This window comes from Salmo salar, chromosome ssa22 (assembly GCF_905237065.1).
Source record: "Salmo salar chromosome ssa22, Ssal_v3.1, whole genome shotgun sequence".
Lineage (NCBI taxonomy): Eukaryota > Metazoa > Chordata > Actinopteri > Salmoniformes > Salmonidae > Salmo > Salmo salar.
This window is the reverse complement of record NC_059463.1, coordinates 61,123,903-61,144,764: the sequence shown is the minus strand read 5'-3', so window position 1 is coordinate 61,144,764 and position 20,862 is coordinate 61,123,903. Positions and strand designations below refer to the sequence as shown.

The following is a 20,862-nucleotide window of genomic DNA, read 5'->3' as shown; positions in this document are numbered from 1 at the left end:
TTCCCTGACATTTTCAACATGTCCCTGATTGAGTCTATAATACCAACATGTTTCAAGCAGACCACCATAGTCCCTGTGCCCAAGAGCAATAAGGTAACCTGCCTAAATGACTACAGACCCATAGCACTCACGTACTCCCTGGCCATGCACGACTCCAACACCATCATTAAGTTTGCTGATGACAACAGTGGTAGGCCTGATCACCGACAACGATGAGACAGTCTATAAGGAGAAGGTCAGAGACCTGGCCGGGTGGTGCCAGAATAACAACTTATCCCTCGACATAATCAAGACAAAAAGAGATGATTGTGGACTACAGGAAAAGGAGGACCGAACACGCCCCCATTCTCATCGAAGGGGCTGCAGTGGAGCAGGTTGAGAGCTTCAAGTTCCTTGGTGTCCACGTCACCAACAAACTAGAACGGTCCAAACACACCAACAGTCGTGAAGAGGGCACGACAAAACCTTTTCCCCCCTCAGGAGACTGAAAAGATTTGGCAGGGGTCCTCAGAAGTTTCTACAGCTGCAACAGAGAGCATCTTGACTGGTTGCATCACTGCCTGGTATGGCAACTGCTTGGCCTCCGACTGCAAGACACTACAGAGGGTAGTGCATACGGCCCAGTACATCACCGGGGCCAAGCTTCCTGCCATCCAGGACCTCTACACCAGGTAGTGTCAGAAAAAGGCCCTAAAAATAGTCAAAGACCCCAGCCACCCCAGTCATAGATTGTTCTCTCTGCTACCGCACGGCAAGCGGTACCGGAGTGCCAAGTCTAGGACCAAGAGGCTTCTAAACCGCTTCTACCCCCAAGCCATAAGACAGGTAATCAAATGGCTACCCAGACTATTTGCATTGTGTCCCGCCACTCCCTCTTTTACACTGCTGCTACTCTCTGTTTATCTTATACGCATACTCACTTTAACTATACATTCATGTACATATTACCTCAAATAGCCCAACTAACCGGTGCCCCCGCACATTGACTCGTTACCACCTGTATATGTTATTTTCACTGTTTTCTTGACTTACTTAAAATTGCACTGCTGGTTAAGGGCTCGTAAGTAAGCATTTCACTGTAAGGTCTACACCTGTTGTATTCGGCGCACGTGACAAATAAACTTTGATTTGATTTTGAGATAATACCTTTGATGATACAGTGGTAGCAATACATGGTTATAACTTTTACAGAAAAGCCAATGGTGGAGGTGCTGCTGTTTATATTCAGTACCACATTCCTGTAAAGCTTAGAGAGGATCTCATGTTAAATACTGTTGAAGTAATATGGCTACAGGTTCATCTGCCTCACCTGAAGCCCATTCTGGTGGGAAGCTGCTATAGACCACCAAGTGCTAACAGTCAGTATCTGGATAACATGTGTGAAATGCTTGATAATGTATGTGATATCAACAGAGAGGTATATTTCCTGGGTGATTGACTGGCTTTCATCAAGCTGCCCACTCAATAAAAAGCTTTAAACTGTAACCAATCGCTGCAACCTGATTCAGGTTATCAGTCAACAAACAGAACAGGAATGAAATCATCAACATGTATTGATCACATCTTTACTAACGCTGCAGAAATGTGTTTGAAAGCAGTATCCAAATCCATGGGATGTAGTGATCACAATATAGCAGCCATATCTAGGAAAACCAAAGTTCCAAAGGCTAATATAGTGTATAAGAGGTCATACAATAAGTTTTGTAGTGATTCATATGTCGATGATGTAAATAATATTTGTTGGTCCGTGGTGTGTAATGAGAAGCAACCAGACACTGCACTGGACACATTAATGGAATGTCTTACTCCAGTTAGTAATAAGAACGCACCCATTAAGAAAACGACTGTAAAACACCCATTAAGAAAACGACTGTAAAACACCCATTAAGAAAACGACTGTAAAACACCCATTAAGAAAACGACTGTAAAACACCCATTAAGAAAACGACTGTAAAACACCCATTAAGAAAACGACTGTAAAACACCCATTAAGAAAACGACTGTAAAACACCCATTAAGAAAACGACTGTAAAACACCCATTAAGAAAACGACTGTAAAACACCCATTAAGAAAACGACTGTAAAACACCCATTAAGAAAATGACTGTAAAACCAGTTAAATCCCCGTGGATTGATGAGGAATTGAAACATTGTATGGTTGAGACGGATGAAGCAAAAGAAATGGCAAATAAGTCTGGCAACCCAACCTATTGGCAAATGTATTGCAAATACTGAATAAAAAGAAGAAACTACACTATGAAACGAAGATAAATGACAAATAATGAGAGTAAAAAGCTTTGTAGCACCTTCAATGAAATGTTGGACTAAAAAAGGCAAACTCAGCTCCATCACTCATTGAATCTGATGGCTCATTCATCACAAAACCCACTGATATTACCAACTACTTTAATGATTTTTTTATTGGCTAGATTAGCTAATTTAAGCATGACATGCCAGCAACATGCCGATCCTACACATCCAAGTATATCTGACCAAATTATGAAAAGACAAGAATTGTCATTTTGAATTCCGTAAAGTGAGTGTGGAAGAGGTGAGATTTTTTTTTGTCTATCAACAATGACAAGCCACTGGGGTCTGACAATCTGGATGGAAAATGACTGAGGATAATAGCGGACAATATTGCCACTCCTATTGGCCACATCTTCAATTTCATCCTACTAGAGAGCGTGTCCCCTCAGGCCTGGAGGGAAGCTAAAGTCATTCCGCTACCCAAGAATAGTAAAGCCCCCTTTACTGGCTCAAATAGCCGACCAATCAGCCTGTTACCAACCATTAGTAAACTTCTGTGAAAAAATGGTGTTTGACCAGATACAATGCTATTTTACAGTAAACAAACTGACAGACTTTCAGCACGCTTATAGTGAAGGACACTCAACAAGCACAGCACTAACACACATTTTTTATTCATTTAACTAGACAAGTCAGTTAAGAACAAATTCTTACTTACAATGACGGCCTAGGAACAGTGGGTTAACTGCCTTGTTCATGGGCAGAACGACAGATTTTGTACCTTGTCAGCTCGGGGATTCGATCTAGCAACCTTTCGGTTACTGGCCCAACACTCTAACCACTAGGCTACCTGATTGGCTGAGAGAAATTTATTTAAAAAACTAATTGTGGGGGCCGTTTTGTTAGACTTCAGTGCGGCTTTTGACATTATCAATCATTATCAAAACGTATGTGTTATGGTTTTACACCCCCTGCTATATTGTATAATTATGAAAGACAAACATTGTCATTTGGAATTCCCAAAGTGAGTGCGGAATAGCTGAAAAAAGTATTGTTATTGTCTATCAACAATGACAAGCTACCGGGGTCTGACAATTTGGATGGAAAATTACTGAGGATAATAGCATATGATATTGTCACTCCTTTTTACCACATCTTTAATCTAAGCCTACTAGAGAGCGTGTTGCCCTCAGACCTGGAGGGAAGCTAAAGTCATTCCGCTACCTAAGAATAGTAAAGCCCCCTTTTACTGGCTCAAATAGCCGACCAATCAGCCTGTTACCAACACTTAGTAAACTTTTGGGGGGGAAACAAATTGTGTTTGACCAGACACAATGCTATTTTACAGTAAACAAATTGACCTCATACTTTCAGCACGCTTATAGGGAAGGACATTCAATAAGCACAGCACTTACACAAATTACTGATGAGACTCCTGAATAGCTAATGAAATGGCTACCCAGAGTATTTGGATTAACCCTGGATTATAAACTGTCATGGTCAAAACACATTGATACAACAGTAGCTAAGATGGGGAGAAGTCTGTCCATAATAAAGCAATGTTCTGCCTTCTTAACAACACTATCAACAAGGCAGGTCCTACAGGCCCTAGTTTCTACCTTCTTAACAACACTATCAACAAGGCAGGTCCTACAGACCCTAGTTTTATCACACCTGGACTACTGTTCAGTCGTGTTGTCAGGTACCACAAAAAGGGACCTAGGCTCAGAACAGGACAGCACGGCTGGCCCTTGGATGTACAAAGAGCGCTAACATGAATAATATGCATGTCAATCTCTCCTGATTCAAAATGGAGGAGAGATTGACTTCATCACTACTTGTATTTATGAGAGGTATTGATATGTTGAATGAACCAAGCAGTCTGTTTGAACTACTGGCGCACAACTTGTACACCCATCCATACCCCACAAGACATGCCACCAGAGGTCTCTTCACAGTCCCCAAGTCCAGAACAGACTATGGGAGGAGCACAGTACTACATAGAGCCATGACTACATGGAACTCTATTCCACATCAGGTAACGGATTCAAGCAATAGAATCAGATTACATTTTTTAAATACACCTTATGGAACAGCGGGGACTGTTAAACAACAAACATAGGCACATGAATACACAAACACACACGATACACATGGATGTTGTGTTGTAGATATGTGGTAGTGGTGAAGTTGGGGCCTGAGGACACACAGTGTGTGGTGAAATCTGAATGTATTGTAATGTTTTAAAAATTCTAAGCTTCCAAGATTCCCAGGTTCTAAGATTCCTAGGTTCTAAGGTTCCCAGGTTCTCACCAGTGGAATGATGAAGCTCTGCGTCAGCTCCAGGAAGTACCGTCGCAGGATGGCATTCTGTGCCGCCGAGGGACGTTTCTGTTGGACACCCTGAGGGGAGGACACAATACGAACATCAGTTTACACAGCAGGCATAGTCAGTCCCAAATGGCTCCATATTGCCAATACACCCCCCCCATTACTTCCTGTAGTTCCCTAGTTCCCCCCCATTACTTCCTGTAGTTCCCTAGTTCCCCCCCATTACTTCCTGTAGTTCCCTAGTTCCCCCCCCCATTACTTCCTGTAGTTCCCTAGTTCCCCCGCTTACCTTCTGTAGTTGTTTAATGATATCCTCATCTTTGTTGAGGAAGGGCTTGTACGCGCTGTAGACACCTGCCATGGAACACACACACTAGTTTCACAGTGAAGGGGCAATGCGGATATGAAAACACTAGCTTCACACAGTGAATGGTCAATGTGGATATGAAAACACTAGCTTCACCCAGTGATGGGGCAATGTGGATATGAAAACACTAGCTTCACCCAGTGAAGGGGCAATGCGGATATGAAAACACTAGTTTCACACAGTGAAAGGGCTATGCGGATATGAAAACACTAGCTTCACCCAGTGAAGGGGAAATGTGGATATGAAAACACTAGCTTCACCCAGTGAAGGGGCAATGTGGATATGAAAACACTAGCTTCACACAGTGAAGGGGCAATGTGGATATGAAAACACTAGCTTCACACAGTGAAGGGGAAATGTGGATATGAAAACACTAGCTTCACCGAGTGAAGGGGCAATGTGGATATGAAAACACTAGTTTCACACAGTGAAGGGGAAATGCGGATATGAAAACACTAGTTTCACACAGTGAAGGGGAAATGCGGATATGAAAACACTAGCTTCACACAGTGAATGGGCAATGTGGATATGAAAACACTAGTTTCACACAGTGAAGGGGAAATGTGGATATGAAAACACTAGCTTCACACAGTGAATGGGCAATGTGGATATGAAAACACTAGCTTCACCCAGTGAAGGGGCAATGTGGATATGAAAACACTAGCTTCACACAGTGAATGGGCAATGTGGATATGAAAACACTAGCTTCACACAGTGAAGGGGCAATGTGGATATGAAAACACTAGCTTCACACAGTGAATGGGCAGTGTCGGTCCTGGACGTTTAAGATCAGGGAAGACAATTCTTTTTTTTTGTGTGTGCATGGCCTTATTTCTATTACAGCATATTGGATGACTGCAATTCATATTCCGTTCACCCAGTTCAATGTAACATCGACATGTTAAGGCTACTAAAATGTTTCCTCATGAGGTTGCTACAAAATAGCATAGGAATTAAAGTTTATAAAGTAGGTGCACAAGTCGGGAGACATGTCGGCGTAATCAAGGAGACAGACAATACCCGCTTTGCACACTTTTGATCTAAGGTGTAATCATTAGTCCAAACAAGAGTTTCAATTGGACAAATTCAGCTAGGTTTATCCCCGTTTCGTTCCGTTCCGTTTAAGAAACACTTTTCAACAGAAACCAATGAAATGAATACACCCCTGGTCACCCACACAAACAGCATGATCCCTTTCATAGCAGCCACATACAAACAGCATGATCCCTTTCATAGCAGCCACATACAAACAGCATGATCACTTTCATAGCAGCCCCATACAAACAGCATGATCACTTTCATAGCAGCCACATACAAACAGCATGATCACTTTCATAGCAGCCCCATACAAACAGCATGATCCCTTTCATAGCAGCCACATACAAACAGCATGATCACCTTCATAGCAGCCCCATACAAACAGCATGATCACCTTCATAGCAGCCCCATACAAAGAGCATGATCCCTTTCATAGCAGCCCCATACAAACAGCATGATCACCTTCATAGCAGCCCCATACAAACAGCATGATCACCTTCATAGCAGCCCCATACAAACAGCATGATCCCTTTCATAGCAGCCACGTACAAACAGCATGATCCCTTTCATAGCAGCCACATACAAACAGCATGATCCCTTTCATAGCAGCCACATACAAACAGCATGATCACCTTCATAGCAGCCACATACAAACAGCATGATCCCTTTCATAGCAGCCACATACAAACAGCATGATCACTTTGCTCGTTGTATAATTCCTTCTCACATCTACGTGCTCTCCTCCTCTCACTTTCGCTTGTGGACTTCAGTATATAGCTCCCTCTCCGCTGCCTCCCCATTTTTGAAAGAATGTATTTGTTCAAAATTGTTCAACTATTGTCTTTGAGTCAACTACTCACCACATTTTACACACTGCAATGCTAGCTAGCTGAAGCTTAAGGTTTCAGTACTAGATAAATTATCTGATCCTTTGATTGGGCGGACAACGTGTCAGTTAATGCTGCAAGAGCTCTGATAGGTTGAAGCACGTCCTCTGGAAGTTGTCATAAATATTGTGTAAGTCTATGGAAGGAGGTGAGAACCATGAGCCTCCTAGGTTTTGTATTGAAGTCAATGTAGCCAGAGGAGGATGGAAGCTAGCTGTCCTCCGGCTACACCACGGTGCTACCCCTACAGAGTGCTGTTGAGGCTACTGTAGACCTTCATTGCAAAACAGTGTGTTACTAAATGATTGTGATGTGAGAACATGTTACATAAATATATAAAAAAGGATAACTTTAAATGTTTTGCTATTTTTATGAAATTCACTGAGTAAGTGAATCCTCCCATTTCTCCTCTTAGGAGCCTCCATTGGTGAAGGGGGGGATGTGGATATTAAAAAAACACCAACAGCCATCAGTCAAGTGTAGGGGTGTAAAACTCCAGAAACTCCAGTTTTTCAGAAATCCCAGAAACAAGCATTTTTTGGAATCATGTGAGAGTAAAAGCCTCCGGTCAATCACCTGGTTTAGAGTCAAGGGTCTTGAGGTTTTTCAGCTTCTTGACCTTCATCTGCTTGACCGTCTCTCCAGCCTGCTTCATGTCTCCAATACGGATGATGTGAGGCCAGTGTTGGAGGGTCTTCGCAAAGAACGGGTTGGTCACGCCAAGAATCACAGATGGCCTGAGAGACAGACATAAGACGGGCACGAATACAGACACGTGTTAATAAATCATAGTAGCTCTACTTGTCAACAAAAGCATGTCTGACTGGCTTCTGTGTTCCATATGTACCCTAAAAAAAACTCATAGCTAGCATGTCCATACTCCATAGCTAGACAAATCAAATGTGAATTATAAAAGAGATTGGTATTCCTCCTGTTACTCACGGGGCCTGTGTAGATATCTAGCTTGAGAGTAGAGATCAGGCCAGAGCGCTATACTACAATGCAGGATCAAGGAGTTAGCTAGCCAATTTACCTAAATACTTGGAAATGTATAAACTCAGCAACAACATAAAAAAGAAACGTCCATTTTTCAGGTCACTGTCTTTCAAAGAATTTGTAATAACTTCACAGATCTTCATCGTAAAGGGTTAAAAACACTGTTTCCCATGCTTGTTCAATGAACCATAAACAATGAATGAACATGCACCTGTGGAACGGTCGTTAAGACACTAACAGGTTCCGAACATCACACCTGCGGGACAGGTACAGGATGGCAACAACAACGGCCCGAGTTACACCAGGAACGCACAATCCCTCCATCAGTGCTCAGACTGTCCGCAATAGGCTGAGAGAGGCTGGACTGAGGGCTTGTAGGCCTGTTGTAAGGCAGGTCCTCACCAGACATCACCAGCAACAACGTCGCCTACGGGCACAAACCCACCGTCGCTGGACCAGACAGGACTGGCATTGACGACTGGCATTGTCTTCATTTACGAGTCGCGGTTTTGTCCCACCAGGGGTGATGGTCGGATTCGCGTTTATCGTGGAAGGAATGAGTGTTACACTGAGGCCTGTACTCTGCAGCGGGATCGATTTGGAGGTGGAGGGTCCGTCATGGTCTGGGGCAGTGTGTCACAGCATCATCGGACTGAGCTTGTTGTCATTGCAGGCAATCTCAACGCTGTACGTTACAGGGAAGACATCCTCCTCCCTCATGTGGTACCCTTCCTGAAGGCTCATCCTGACATGACCCTCCAGCATGACAATGTCACCAGCCATACTGCTCGTTCTGTGCGTGATTTCCTACAAGACAGGAATGTCAGTGTTCTACCATGGCCAGCGAAGAGCCCGGATCTCAAACCCATTGAGCACGTCTGGGACCTGTTGGATCGGAGGGTGAGGGCTAGGGCCATTCCCCTCAGAAATGTCCGGGAACATGCAGGTGCCTTGGTGGAAGAGTGGGGTAACATCTCACATCAAGAACTGGCAAATCTGGTGCAGTCCATGAGGAGGAGATGCGCTGCAGTACTTAATGCAGCTGGTGGCCACACCAGATACTGACTGTTACTTTTGATTTTGACCCCCCCTTTGTTCAGGGACACATTATTCCATTTCTGTTAGTCACATGTCTGTGGAACTTGTTCAGTTTGCTGAAAATAAACACAGTTGACAGTGAGAGGACTTTCCTTTTTTTTGTTGCTGAGATATAGATATATATTTTAAGATAAGCTTGAAATGGGTATCCTCTAATTGATTCAACAAACAAAAACATATCTAAGTCTCGCTTTTTTTTATGAATAAGTAAATCCATAGTTATGTTTGCTTTGATGTATACCCCTCAGAGTATAAGGTGTTTTCAGTGGTGCCAGTTACTCAGGGGAGGCCTGTGTTCTGGTGGTGTACTCCTAATATACTATAGTGTTACTCAGGGGAGGGTGTACTCCTACTATACTATAGTGTTACTCAGGGGAGGGTGTACTCCTACTATAGAGTTACTCAGGGGAGGGTGTACTCCTACTATACTATAGTGTTACTCAGGGGAGGGTGTACTCCTAATATACTATAGTGTTACTCAGGGGAGGGTGTACTCCTAATATACTATAGTGTTACTCAGGGGAGGGTGTACTCCTACTATAGTGTTACTCAGGGGAGGGTGTACTCCTAATATACTATAGAGTTACTCACGGGGCCTGTGTTCTGGTAGTGTACTCCTTAAACTCGCTGTCGTGGATGGTGAAGTACGGTCTGAAGTCACTGCAGTAGCGCAGTGGAGAGATGCAGCTGTACACACACACACACACACACACTAATTAGTGATTGAACTCCAGACACACAGATAATCCTCTTAAAGGGGTTGTGTCTATTATTCTGAGACGGCAGACTACCGGGGGCAGACTACCGGGGGCAGACTACCGGGGGCAGACTACCGGGGGCAGACTACCGGGGGCAGACTGCCGTGAAAAAGTAATCACCCCCTTTTTGATTTTCTCAATTTTTCCATGTATTTCTTTAGTAATATATCTTCAAACAAAACCTAATATTAGATAAACGGTATGTGAGTGAACAAATAACTTGCCAATTATTTATTTAATAAACCAAGTTATGCAACACACAACGCCCCTGTGTGAATTAGTATTTACCCCCCTTATACTCACTAACTGGTTGTTCCACCTTCAGCTGCAACGACTCCAACTAAACACTTCCTGTAGTTGATGATCAGTCTCTCACATCGCTGTGGAAGAATTTTTAGCCCACTCTTCCATGCAGAACGGGGTCATTTGTGGGTTTTCAAGCAGGAACTGCTCGTTTCAGGACCTGCCACAACATCTCAAAAATCGGGATGGCTGAAAAGCAACTAATTTAATATTTTGGAATGGCCTGGTCAAAGTCCAGACCTAAAACCGATTGAGATGTTGTGGCAGGACTTGAACTGAGCAGCTCGTGCTCGAAAAAAACCACACAGATGTCGCTGAGTTACAGCAGTTCTGCATGGAAGAGTGGGCTAAAATTCCTCCGCAGCGATGTGAGAGACTGATCATCAACTACAGGAAGTGTTTGGTTGGAGTCGTTGCAGCTGAAGGTGGAACAACCAGTTAGTGAGTATAAGGGGGGTAAATACTAATTCACACAGGGGCGTTGTGTGTTGCATTACTTGGTTTATTAAATAAATAATTGGCAAGTTATTTGTTCACTCACATACCGTTTATCTAATATTAGGTTTTGAGTGAAGATATAAAAAACATTTAGGTGTCAAAAATATGCAAAGAGACAATTGTAAAAGGTGAACATACATTTTCACAGCACTATATATACATTTTTACTTTATAGCTGTGTACTTAAAAAAATTAAAAACGGTATGTTAATCTTTCTAGCCACACCCTCCTCGTCTCACCTGACCAATGCCAGAACGGTATCGGAAGATTCCGCCGGTGACGGTGCCATGACAACCAGAGCCTCTCCTAGCAACACCAGCTCCCATAACATCTGAATGTGGAAAAACACTGGGTGGAAACACCTGTAGAAGTAGAAGAAGAAGAAGAGATGGAACTGTATCGGCTCTCCACTTCCCCTCCTGGGTGGATTCTCTACGGAAACCCGACGTTACCGTGGCAACCAGTCACTTGCGTCGACAACAGGAAGCAGCCAAGTGTCCTTCCTTCCTGGTTAGAGTCAACCTGCACTACTACTCCCAACCAATGGGTGGCATCAGAGAGCTGGGGTGGTCGTACAACAACCCTTCAATAGTCCAGCACCCCTATTCCCTATATAGTGCACTATTTTTTTGCAGGCCTTGGTCATAAGTAGTGTACGCTATAGGGAATAGTGTGCCATTTGTGATTGAACACCACTACTAACATGTACTCACGTGAACAAGTCTACCTCGTGGACTGTGGGGAGGATTATGGACACGAGGTTGTCATTCTGTAATAAAAACAGTCATCGGGTTTAAATAATTAGGGTTACATGGTTTGGGACCTTTTTTTTCATTTGACATTTGAGTCATTTTAGCAGACGCTCTTATCCAGAGCGACTTACAGTAGTGAATACATACATTTCATACATTTTTTCTTTTCTTCCCCCCTTCCCTTTTTCGTACTGGCCCCCCCGTGGGAATCGAACCCACAACCCTGGCGTTGCAAACACCAACTGAGCCACACGGGGGGCTTCCAGGCTTGTCGTAACATGTCGGGATCCGAAGCTAGAAAAACAGGCTACCAGCGGTGAATCAGAATGACGTGGTAGGAGTCTGAAACGGCATCCTATTCTCCATTATGGTGCACCGGTCAAACGGAGTCCACCATAGGGAACAGGGGGCCATTTTGTAGTGTTGTTCGTAGCATAATTCTCATCCTCACCTGTGTTGACTGAACCAGCTGAGAGGTTCCAGGCTTGTCGTAACATGTCGGGATCCGAACCTAGAAAAAAAAAAAAAAAGAAATATTACTGATCGAGTTGTTTAACACCAGAATCATTACTGAAAAAGACAGTGTTAATAAAAATTCAATCATTTATAAATATTTGATTGATTGGTAATCGTAGAAAAGGAATATATAAATATTTAGCTGTAGCGTTTTCCCTGGGTTAGCCGTACCTTCATCACTGTACCCATTATAGAGGGTTAGTATTTTCCCTGGGTTAGCCGTACCTTCATCACTGTACCCATTATAGAGGGTTAGTATTTTCCCTGGGTTAGCCGTACCTTCATCACTGTACCCATTATAGAGGGTTAGTATTTTCCCTGGGTTAGCCGTACCTTCATCACTGTACCCATTATAGAGGGTTAGTATTTTCCCTGGGTTAGCCGTACCTTCATCACTGTACCCATTATAGAGGGTTAGTATTTTCCCTGGGTTAGCCGTACCTTCATCACTGTACCCATTATAGAGGGTTAGTATTTTCCCTGGGTTAGACGTACCTTCATCACTGTACCCATTATAGGGAGGACCAATATTTTTCCTGGGTGAGGAGTGGGCCAGCGGTCGATGTCGTTGCAGGCTGTCAACACACAGAAACAAGCCACATGAAAACACACAGACAGACAGACAACAGGGTTCACCGGGCCGATAATAGTTGTTACGACTAAACACAAAACACCAGCAATATAACAGGAAAGAGATAGATCAAAAAAAGGAGGACCACAGACTAGCCCCTCTACTAAAAATCAGTCCCTCCCAGGTTTCAGACGATGTTTCCCCATTGGAACAGGATGAAATTAGGAGAACCCTTTATATTTTGAATTACCCACCGGCCTCTAGACATGGCTCCTGCTTCTCAAAGTACTCTGGAGCGATGAGCTTCAGCAGGGAGTGGAAGAACATGACGTAGGGTAGCTTGCTGATGAGGACCAGGGACTGGAACGAACACACACACACACACACACACACACACACACACACACACACACACACACACACACACACACACACACACACACGGTTTAAAAAATTCATACTGCAATAAGATCAGGGAGTTTTAGGAAAAACTAAAAATGTGGCCTGAATAAAGAGTGTGCTAAAATGTAGTGTCCTATCTGGTGCTGAACGGCGTTAACTCACCTTCTGAAAGTAGCCCCTCTTCAAGGACTTGTCCCGGACTTGTCTGAAGTAGACGTAGCCGTAGTAATGGCCTTGGTCCCTCTACACACACACACACACACACACACACACACGCTCACATTTAGTATGGACACACACGTACAATAAAACACACACACACTATATTTCATTAGCCATTGATTTAAGCCTAAACACTGCATGGTTGGAAGTGAACATTTGACAAGTGAATTGAGGCAGTGGAGAATACTGACATCACACCAGCTCCTCCTCTATAGGACAGGTTATATACTGACATCACACCAGCTCCTCTCTATAGGACAGGTTATATACTGACATCACACCAGCTCCTCCTCTATAGGACAGGTTATATACTGACATCACACCAGCTCCTCCTCTATAGGACAGGTTATATACTGACATCACACCAGCTCCTCTCTATAGGACAGGTTATATACTGACATCACACCAGCTCCTCTATAGGACAGGTTATATACTGACATCACACCAGCTCCTCCTCTATAGGACAGGTTATATACGGACATCACACCAGCTCCTCCTCTATAGGACAGGTTATATACTGACATCACACCAGCTCCTTCTCTATAGGACAGGTTATATACTGACATCACACCAGCTCCTCCTCTATAGGACAGGTTATATACTGACATCACACCAGCTCCTCCTCTATAGGACAGGTTATATACTGACATCACACCAGCTCCTCCTCTATAGGACAGGTTATATACTGACATCACACCAGCTCCTCTATAGGACAGGTTATATACTGACATCACACCAGCTCCTCCTCTATAGGACAGGTTATATACTGACATCACACCAGCTCCTTCTCTATAGGACAGGTTATATACGGACATCACACCAGCTCCTCCTCTATAGGACAGGTTATATACTGACATCACACCAGCTCCTCCTCTATAGGACAGGTTATATACTGACATCACACCAGCTCCTCCTCTATAGGACAGGTTATATACTGACATCACACCAGCTCCTCCTCTATAGGACAGGTTATATACTGACATCACACCAGCTCCTCCTCTATAGGACAGGTTATATACTGACATCACACCAGCTCCTCCTCTATAGGACAGGTTATATACTGACATCACACCAGCTCCTCCTCTATAGGACAGGTTATATACTGACATCACACCAGCTCCTCCTCTATAGGACAGGTTATATACTGACATCACACCAGCTCCTTCTCTATAGGACAGGTTATATACTGACATCACACCAGCTCCTCCTCTATAGGACAGGTTATATACTGACATCACACCAGCTCCTCCTCTATAGGACAGGTTATATACTGACATCACACCAGCTTCTCTATAGGACAGGTTATATACTGACATCACACCAGCTCCTCCTCTATAGGACAGGTTATATACTGACATCACACCAGCTCCTCCTCTATAGGACAGGTTATATACTGACATCACACCAGCTCCTCCTCTATAGGACAGGTTATATACTGACATCACACCAGCTCCTCCTCTATAGGACAGGTTATATACTGACATCACACCAGCTCCTCCTCTATAGGACAGGTTATATACTGACATCACACCAGCTCCTCCTCTATAGGACAGGTTATATACTGACATCACACCAGCTCCTCCTCTATAGGACAGGTTATATACTGACATCACACCAGCTCCTCCTCTATAGGACAGGTTATATACTGACATCACACCAGCTCCTCCTCTATAGGACAGGTTATATACTGACATCACACCAGCTCCTCCTCTATAGGACAGGTTATATACTGACATCACACCAGCTCCTCCTCTATAGGACAGGTTATATACTGACATCACACCAGCTCCTCCTCTATAGGACAGGTTATATACTGACATCACACCAGCTCCTCCTCTATAGGACAGGTTATATACTGACATCACACCAGCTCCTCCTCTATAGGACAGGTTATATACTGACATCACACCAGCTCTCCTCTATAGGACAGGTTATATACTGACATCACACCAGCTCCTCCTCTATAGGACAGGTTATATACTGACATCACACCAGCTCCTCCTCTATAGGACAGGTTATATACTGACATCACACCAGCTCCTCCTCTATAGGACAGGTTATATAATGACATCACACCAGCTCCTCCTCTATAGGACAGGTTATATACTGACATCATACCAGCTCCTCCTCTATAGGACAGGTTATATACTGACATCACACCAGCTCCTCCTCTATAGGACAGGTTATAAACTGACATCACACCAGCTCCTCCTCTATAGGACAGGTTATATACTGACATCACACCAGCTCCTCCTCTATAGGACAGGTTATATACTGACATCACACCAGCTCCTCCTCTATAGGACAGGTTATATACTGACACCCAGACGTCACTCCAGTGTGTGACCAGCTGATTACTGCTATTAATGCTATCTCATTGCTCTAACCTTATGCAGCCTGTGTGGCTCTCAGATCTCATCCTACCAGGGTCAATCTCTATCCATGATTTCCCCTTAAGCGGCTCTATCCATCCTAACCCAGCCGGCTCTATCCATCCTAACCCAGCCGGCTCTATCCATCCTAACCCAGCCGGCTCTATCCATCCTAACCCAGCCGGCTCTATCCATCCTAACCCAGCCGGCTCTATCCATCCTAACCCAGCCGGCTCTATCCATCCTACCCGCCGCCCTATCCATCCTAACCCAGCCGGCTCTATCCATCCTAACCCAGCCGGCTCTATCCATCCTAACCCAGCCAGCTCTATCCATCCTAACCCAGCCGGCCTCTATCCATTCTAACCCAGCCGGCTCTATCCATCCTAACCCAGCCCCCTATCCATCCTAACCCAGCCGGCCCTATCCATCCTAACCCAGCCCTCTATCCATCCTAACCCAGCCATGCCCATCCTAACCCAGCCATGCCCATCCTAACCCAGCCATGCCCATTCTAACCCAGCCATGCCCATTCTAACCCAGCCATGCCCATTCTCACCCAGCCATGCCCATTCTAACCCAGCCATGCCCATTCTAACCCAGCCATGCCCATTCTAACCCAGCCATACCCATTCTAACCCAGCCATACCCATTCTAACCCAGCCATACCCATTCTAACCCAGCCATACCCATTCTAACCCAGCCAGCCCTATATCCATTCTAACCCAGCCAGCCCTATATCCATTCTAACCCAGCCAGCCCTATATCCATTCTAACCCAGCCAGCCCTATATCCATTCTAACCCAGCCAGCCCTATATCCATTCTAACCCAGCCAGCCCTTTTCAGCATGGTCCTCAGAGTTTGATAGAGCAAAAATATTTTCACATAACCCTCCCCTTGTACTGTCAAATAAATTGCAGACCACCCCCCCATAGAATTAACTCAAAAACAATGTTTACGACCACAATTAACAACAAGTGCAGCCCGCCCCCCCGTGTTGCTGCAGCCCGCCCCCGCGTTGCTGCAGCCCGCCCCCCCCGTTGCTGCAGCCCGCCCCCCGCGTTGCTGCAGCCCGCCCCGTGTTGCTGCAGCCCGCCCCCGTGTTGCTGCAGCCCGCCCCCGTGTTGCTGCAGCCCGCCCCCGTGTTGCTGCAGCCCGCCCCCGTGTTGCTGCAGCCCGCCCCCGTGTTGCAGCCAGAAACATGTAGAAGTCCCTGAACACATTTTTACCTTGAGGCAGACTGGGGCGTCACGGTCAAACTGGTCCAGAAAACATCCCAGAGAAGACTTCCTGCCTGAGGCCTGGCGGAAACGGAAGCAGAACTGTGTGTCCCCTAGACAACCTGCCAAACAGGAAGAGGAAACGCATGTAGGTTATTCTCCTCCATGTTCCAGCTCTTTCCTCTAAAGCTGGATGGAATTCCAGCACTGAGCTGGGGAAGTGGGCAGGGGAGGAATGCTGTGATATCCCATGTAGCTCAGTTGGTAGAGCATGGTGTTCGCAACGCCAGGGTATAGATCCGAATCTCTGTGAATCATTTAAAAACATTTCACTTCAGAATGTTATTATTATTATTATTATTATTATTATTTTATTTTTTTAACAGTTCAGTGAGAATTATCCAGTGTAAACTACCAGTGACATGCTCACTTACAGGCCCTTCCCAACAATGAAGAGAGAAAGAATAGAAAAATAACAGGTGAAATAAATCCAATGAGTAAAAAAAATAACATGGCTGTATACACAGGGTACCAGTGTACATATAAGTAGGGCTAGTAACTAGGCAACAGCATAGGTAATAAAACAACAAGCTGTAGCGTATGTGAGGTCAAAAGACTTGATGTCTTTAGACGTCTTGGGACTTCAAACTAAAATATCTTGTTGTGCCATTTGTCACACTGTTGTTTCTATGACGAGTCAGGCCGGGTAAATCATTTGATCTGATTGGCAAAAAAAACTAACCAAATATCATGTTTTTAAGATGAGATTCACCCAATAAAAAATGTTACATTGCTTTTAGTCATTATCAAATGAGCACGTGAACATAACCCATCTCAACATTATTTTATTGCATAGTCCCAGTCGTTATCCGACAGAACGGTGGGGGGGGATGTGTGGTTACCTAGGTTACCCCCATTGGCTCACAGCAAATCTCAAAAATAAATCCCCCCCCCCACCCCAAACAGAAGTTCTCTTGTCTGTTTGCTGTAGTCAATTACAAAACTAAATGTAAGTAAAAACACAATGTCTAAAAGGTTCCTTACCAACCTGGCCTGGTACGGACCTCCAGGCCGTATGACTGGTGAACGGGTCATCCAACGACTACACAGACCATTTGGATTGACAACCGTTTTATGTTGAATTGACATTATGCACTCACTGGACTCTAGCCCCACACACTGGACTCTAGCCCCACACACTGGACTCTAGCCCCACACACTGGACTCTAGCCACCCACACCCACACACCCACCGGACTCTACCCACACACCCACACACTGGACTCTAGCCCCACACACTGGACTCTAGCCCCACACACTGGACTCTAGCCCCACACACTGGACTCTAGCCCCACACACTGGACTCTAGCCCCACACACTGGACTCTAGCCCCACACACTGGACTCTAGCCCCACACACTGGACTCTAGCCCCACACACTGGACTCTAGCCCCACACACCCACACACTGGACTCTAGCCCCACACACTGGACTCTAGCCCCACACACTGGACTCTAGCCCCACACACTGGACTCTAGCCACCCACCCACACACTGGACTCTAGCCACCCACCCACACACCCTCCGGACTCTACCCACACACCCACCGGACTCTACCCACACACCCACCGGACTCTACCCACCGGACTCTACCCACACCCACCGGACTCTACCCACACCCACCGGACTCTACCCACCCACACACACACACACCGGACTCTACCCACACACACACCGGACTCTACCCACACCCACCGGACTCTACCCACCCACACACACACACACACCGGACTCTACCCACACACACACACCGGACTCTACCCACACACACACACCGGACTCTACCCACACACACACACACCGGACTCTACCCACACACACACACACCGGACTCTACCCACACACACCGGACTCTACCCACACACACACACCGGACTCTACCCACACACACACACACACACACACCGGACTCTACCCACACACACACACACACACGGACTCTACCCACACACACACACACACCGGACTCTACCCACACACACACACCCGGACTCTACCCACACACACACACCCGGACTCTACCCACACACACACACCGGACTCTACCCACACACACACACACACACACACACCGGACTCTACCCACACACACACACGGACTCTACCCACACACACACACACCGGACTCTACCCACACACACCGGACTCTACCCACACACACCGGACTCTACCCACACACACACCGGACTCTACCCACACACACACCGGACTCTACCCACACACACACCGGACTCTACCCACACACACACCGGACTCTACCCACACACACACCGGACTCTACCCACACACACACCGGACTCTACCCACACACACACCGGACTCTACCCACACACACACCGGACTCTACCCACACACACACCGGACTCTACCCACACACACACCGGACTCTACCCACACACACACACGGACTCTACCCACACACACACACCGGACTCTACCCACACACACACCCCGGACTCTACCCACACACACACCCGGACTCTACCCACACACACACACACCGGACTCTACCCACACACACACACCGGACTCTACCCACACACACACACACACCGGACTCTACCCACACACACACACACACCGGACTCTACCCACACACACACACACACCGGACTCTACCCACACACACACACACACCGGACTCTACCCACACACACACACACACCGGACTCTACCCACACACACACACACACCGGACTCTACCCACACACACACACACACCGGACTCTACCCACACACACACACACACCGGACTCTACCCACACACACACACACACCGGACTCTACCCACACACACACACACACCGGACTCTACCCACACACACACACACACCGGACTCTACCCACACACACACACACACACACCGGACTCTACCCACACACACACACACACCGGACTCTACCCACACACACACACACACCGGACTCTACCCACACACACACACACACACCGGACTCTACCCACACACACACACACACACCGGACTCTACCCACACACACACACACACCGGACTCTACCCACACTCACACACAGGACTCTACCCACACTCACACACAGGACTCTACACTCACACACAGGACTCTACCCACACTCACACACCGGACTCTACCCACACTCACACACACACACACCCTCCGGACTCTACCCACACACATATATTGATGTCACAGACTCGCTACTGCTACTCTGTTAAATGTCTATCCTGATTGTCTAGTCACTCTATCCACATGTACATATTACCTTAATTAACTCCACTACGCATATAGCCTCGTTATTGTTATTTCCTTATTTAGTCTTGGTGATTGTTCTTACAGTTTACTCTGCATGGACGGAGCCAAGCTGTCATCAAGGCAAAGGGTGGCTACTTTGAAGAATATAAAATATATTTTCATTTGTTTAACACTTTTTTGGTTACTACATAATTCCATATGTGTTATTTCATAGTGTTGATGTCTTCACTATTATTCTACAATGTAAAAAAATAAACTCTTGAATGAGTAGGTGTGTCCAAACGTTTGACTGGTACTCTAAGTGTGTGTGTACTTACTACTTAGAAAAGTGGGATAGTCCAGAGAAAATATTTGAACAGCTTTATATATATTTATATATATATATATATACTCAGCTATTGCCTGACACCCAATCAGCTGTGGAGAAAATGACTGACTCAGTGTCTGGTGCAGGGTGTCAGGGGCGTGTCTAACGCGGGTGGGACTGCAGGGTGTCAGGGGCGTGTCTAACACGGGTGGGACTGCAAGCGTGTCAGAGAAATGTGGCGCCGGACATTAGACCAGCAGCATTTAAACTTATCGTACATTTGAGAAATGTACCGGACCCATATCCATTTGGGTGTGTAACCTGATTAGAGCGTCCACCCACGGTGCTCAGAATAACAGAAATCGGATTTAGATTATGGTAATTCATATTAACAGAACACGCAAGTTGAGGCTGCAACGGTATGCGTTCTTCTTACCGAATTCCAGCGCACACTTTGAAGATGTTACAATAACTGTCCACATTTACCTTTTCCTCAGCCAACAAGACAAGTAACAAACAGCAAAATCACTAGTCTATGTCAATCTACTATCCCCCACAGTAGAAACATTTATCGATTATATTGACCAGTTTGTCAAGAAAAATAAGGGGGAAAAAAAGACCTATTCCAAACAAGACTTTGGGACGATAAATCACTAATTCATACAACCAGTAGGCCTAGGCAAC

The 20,862-nt window shown here is 45.6% G+C and overlaps 1 protein-coding gene across 1 annotated transcript in view; it reads right to left on the bottom strand.

Moving 5' to 3' along the window:
• dennd6a (DENN/MADD domain containing 6A) overlaps nucleotides 1-20,862 on the bottom strand; it is a 31,532-nt gene that overhangs the window by 8,973 nt on the left and 1,697 nt on the right. The window contains exons 4-14 of the mRNA XM_014168418.2: nucleotides 16,592-16,704; nucleotides 12,930-13,010; nucleotides 12,620-12,725; nucleotides 12,290-12,369; nucleotides 11,730-11,789; nucleotides 11,240-11,295; nucleotides 10,766-10,888; nucleotides 9,559-9,654; nucleotides 7,450-7,610; nucleotides 4,871-4,935; nucleotides 4,564-4,653 (exon numbers count right to left, since the gene is read on the bottom strand). Of these exons, the coding sequence (XP_014023893.1) occupies nucleotides 4,564-4,653; nucleotides 4,871-4,935; nucleotides 7,450-7,610; nucleotides 9,559-9,654; nucleotides 10,766-10,888; nucleotides 11,240-11,295; nucleotides 11,730-11,789; nucleotides 12,290-12,369; nucleotides 12,620-12,725; nucleotides 12,930-13,010; nucleotides 16,592-16,704 (1,031 nt within the window). The remainder of the gene's footprint in view (nucleotides 1-4,563; nucleotides 4,654-4,870; nucleotides 4,936-7,449; nucleotides 7,611-9,558; nucleotides 9,655-10,765; nucleotides 10,889-11,239; nucleotides 11,296-11,729; nucleotides 11,790-12,289; nucleotides 12,370-12,619; nucleotides 12,726-12,929; nucleotides 13,011-16,591; nucleotides 16,705-20,862) is intronic.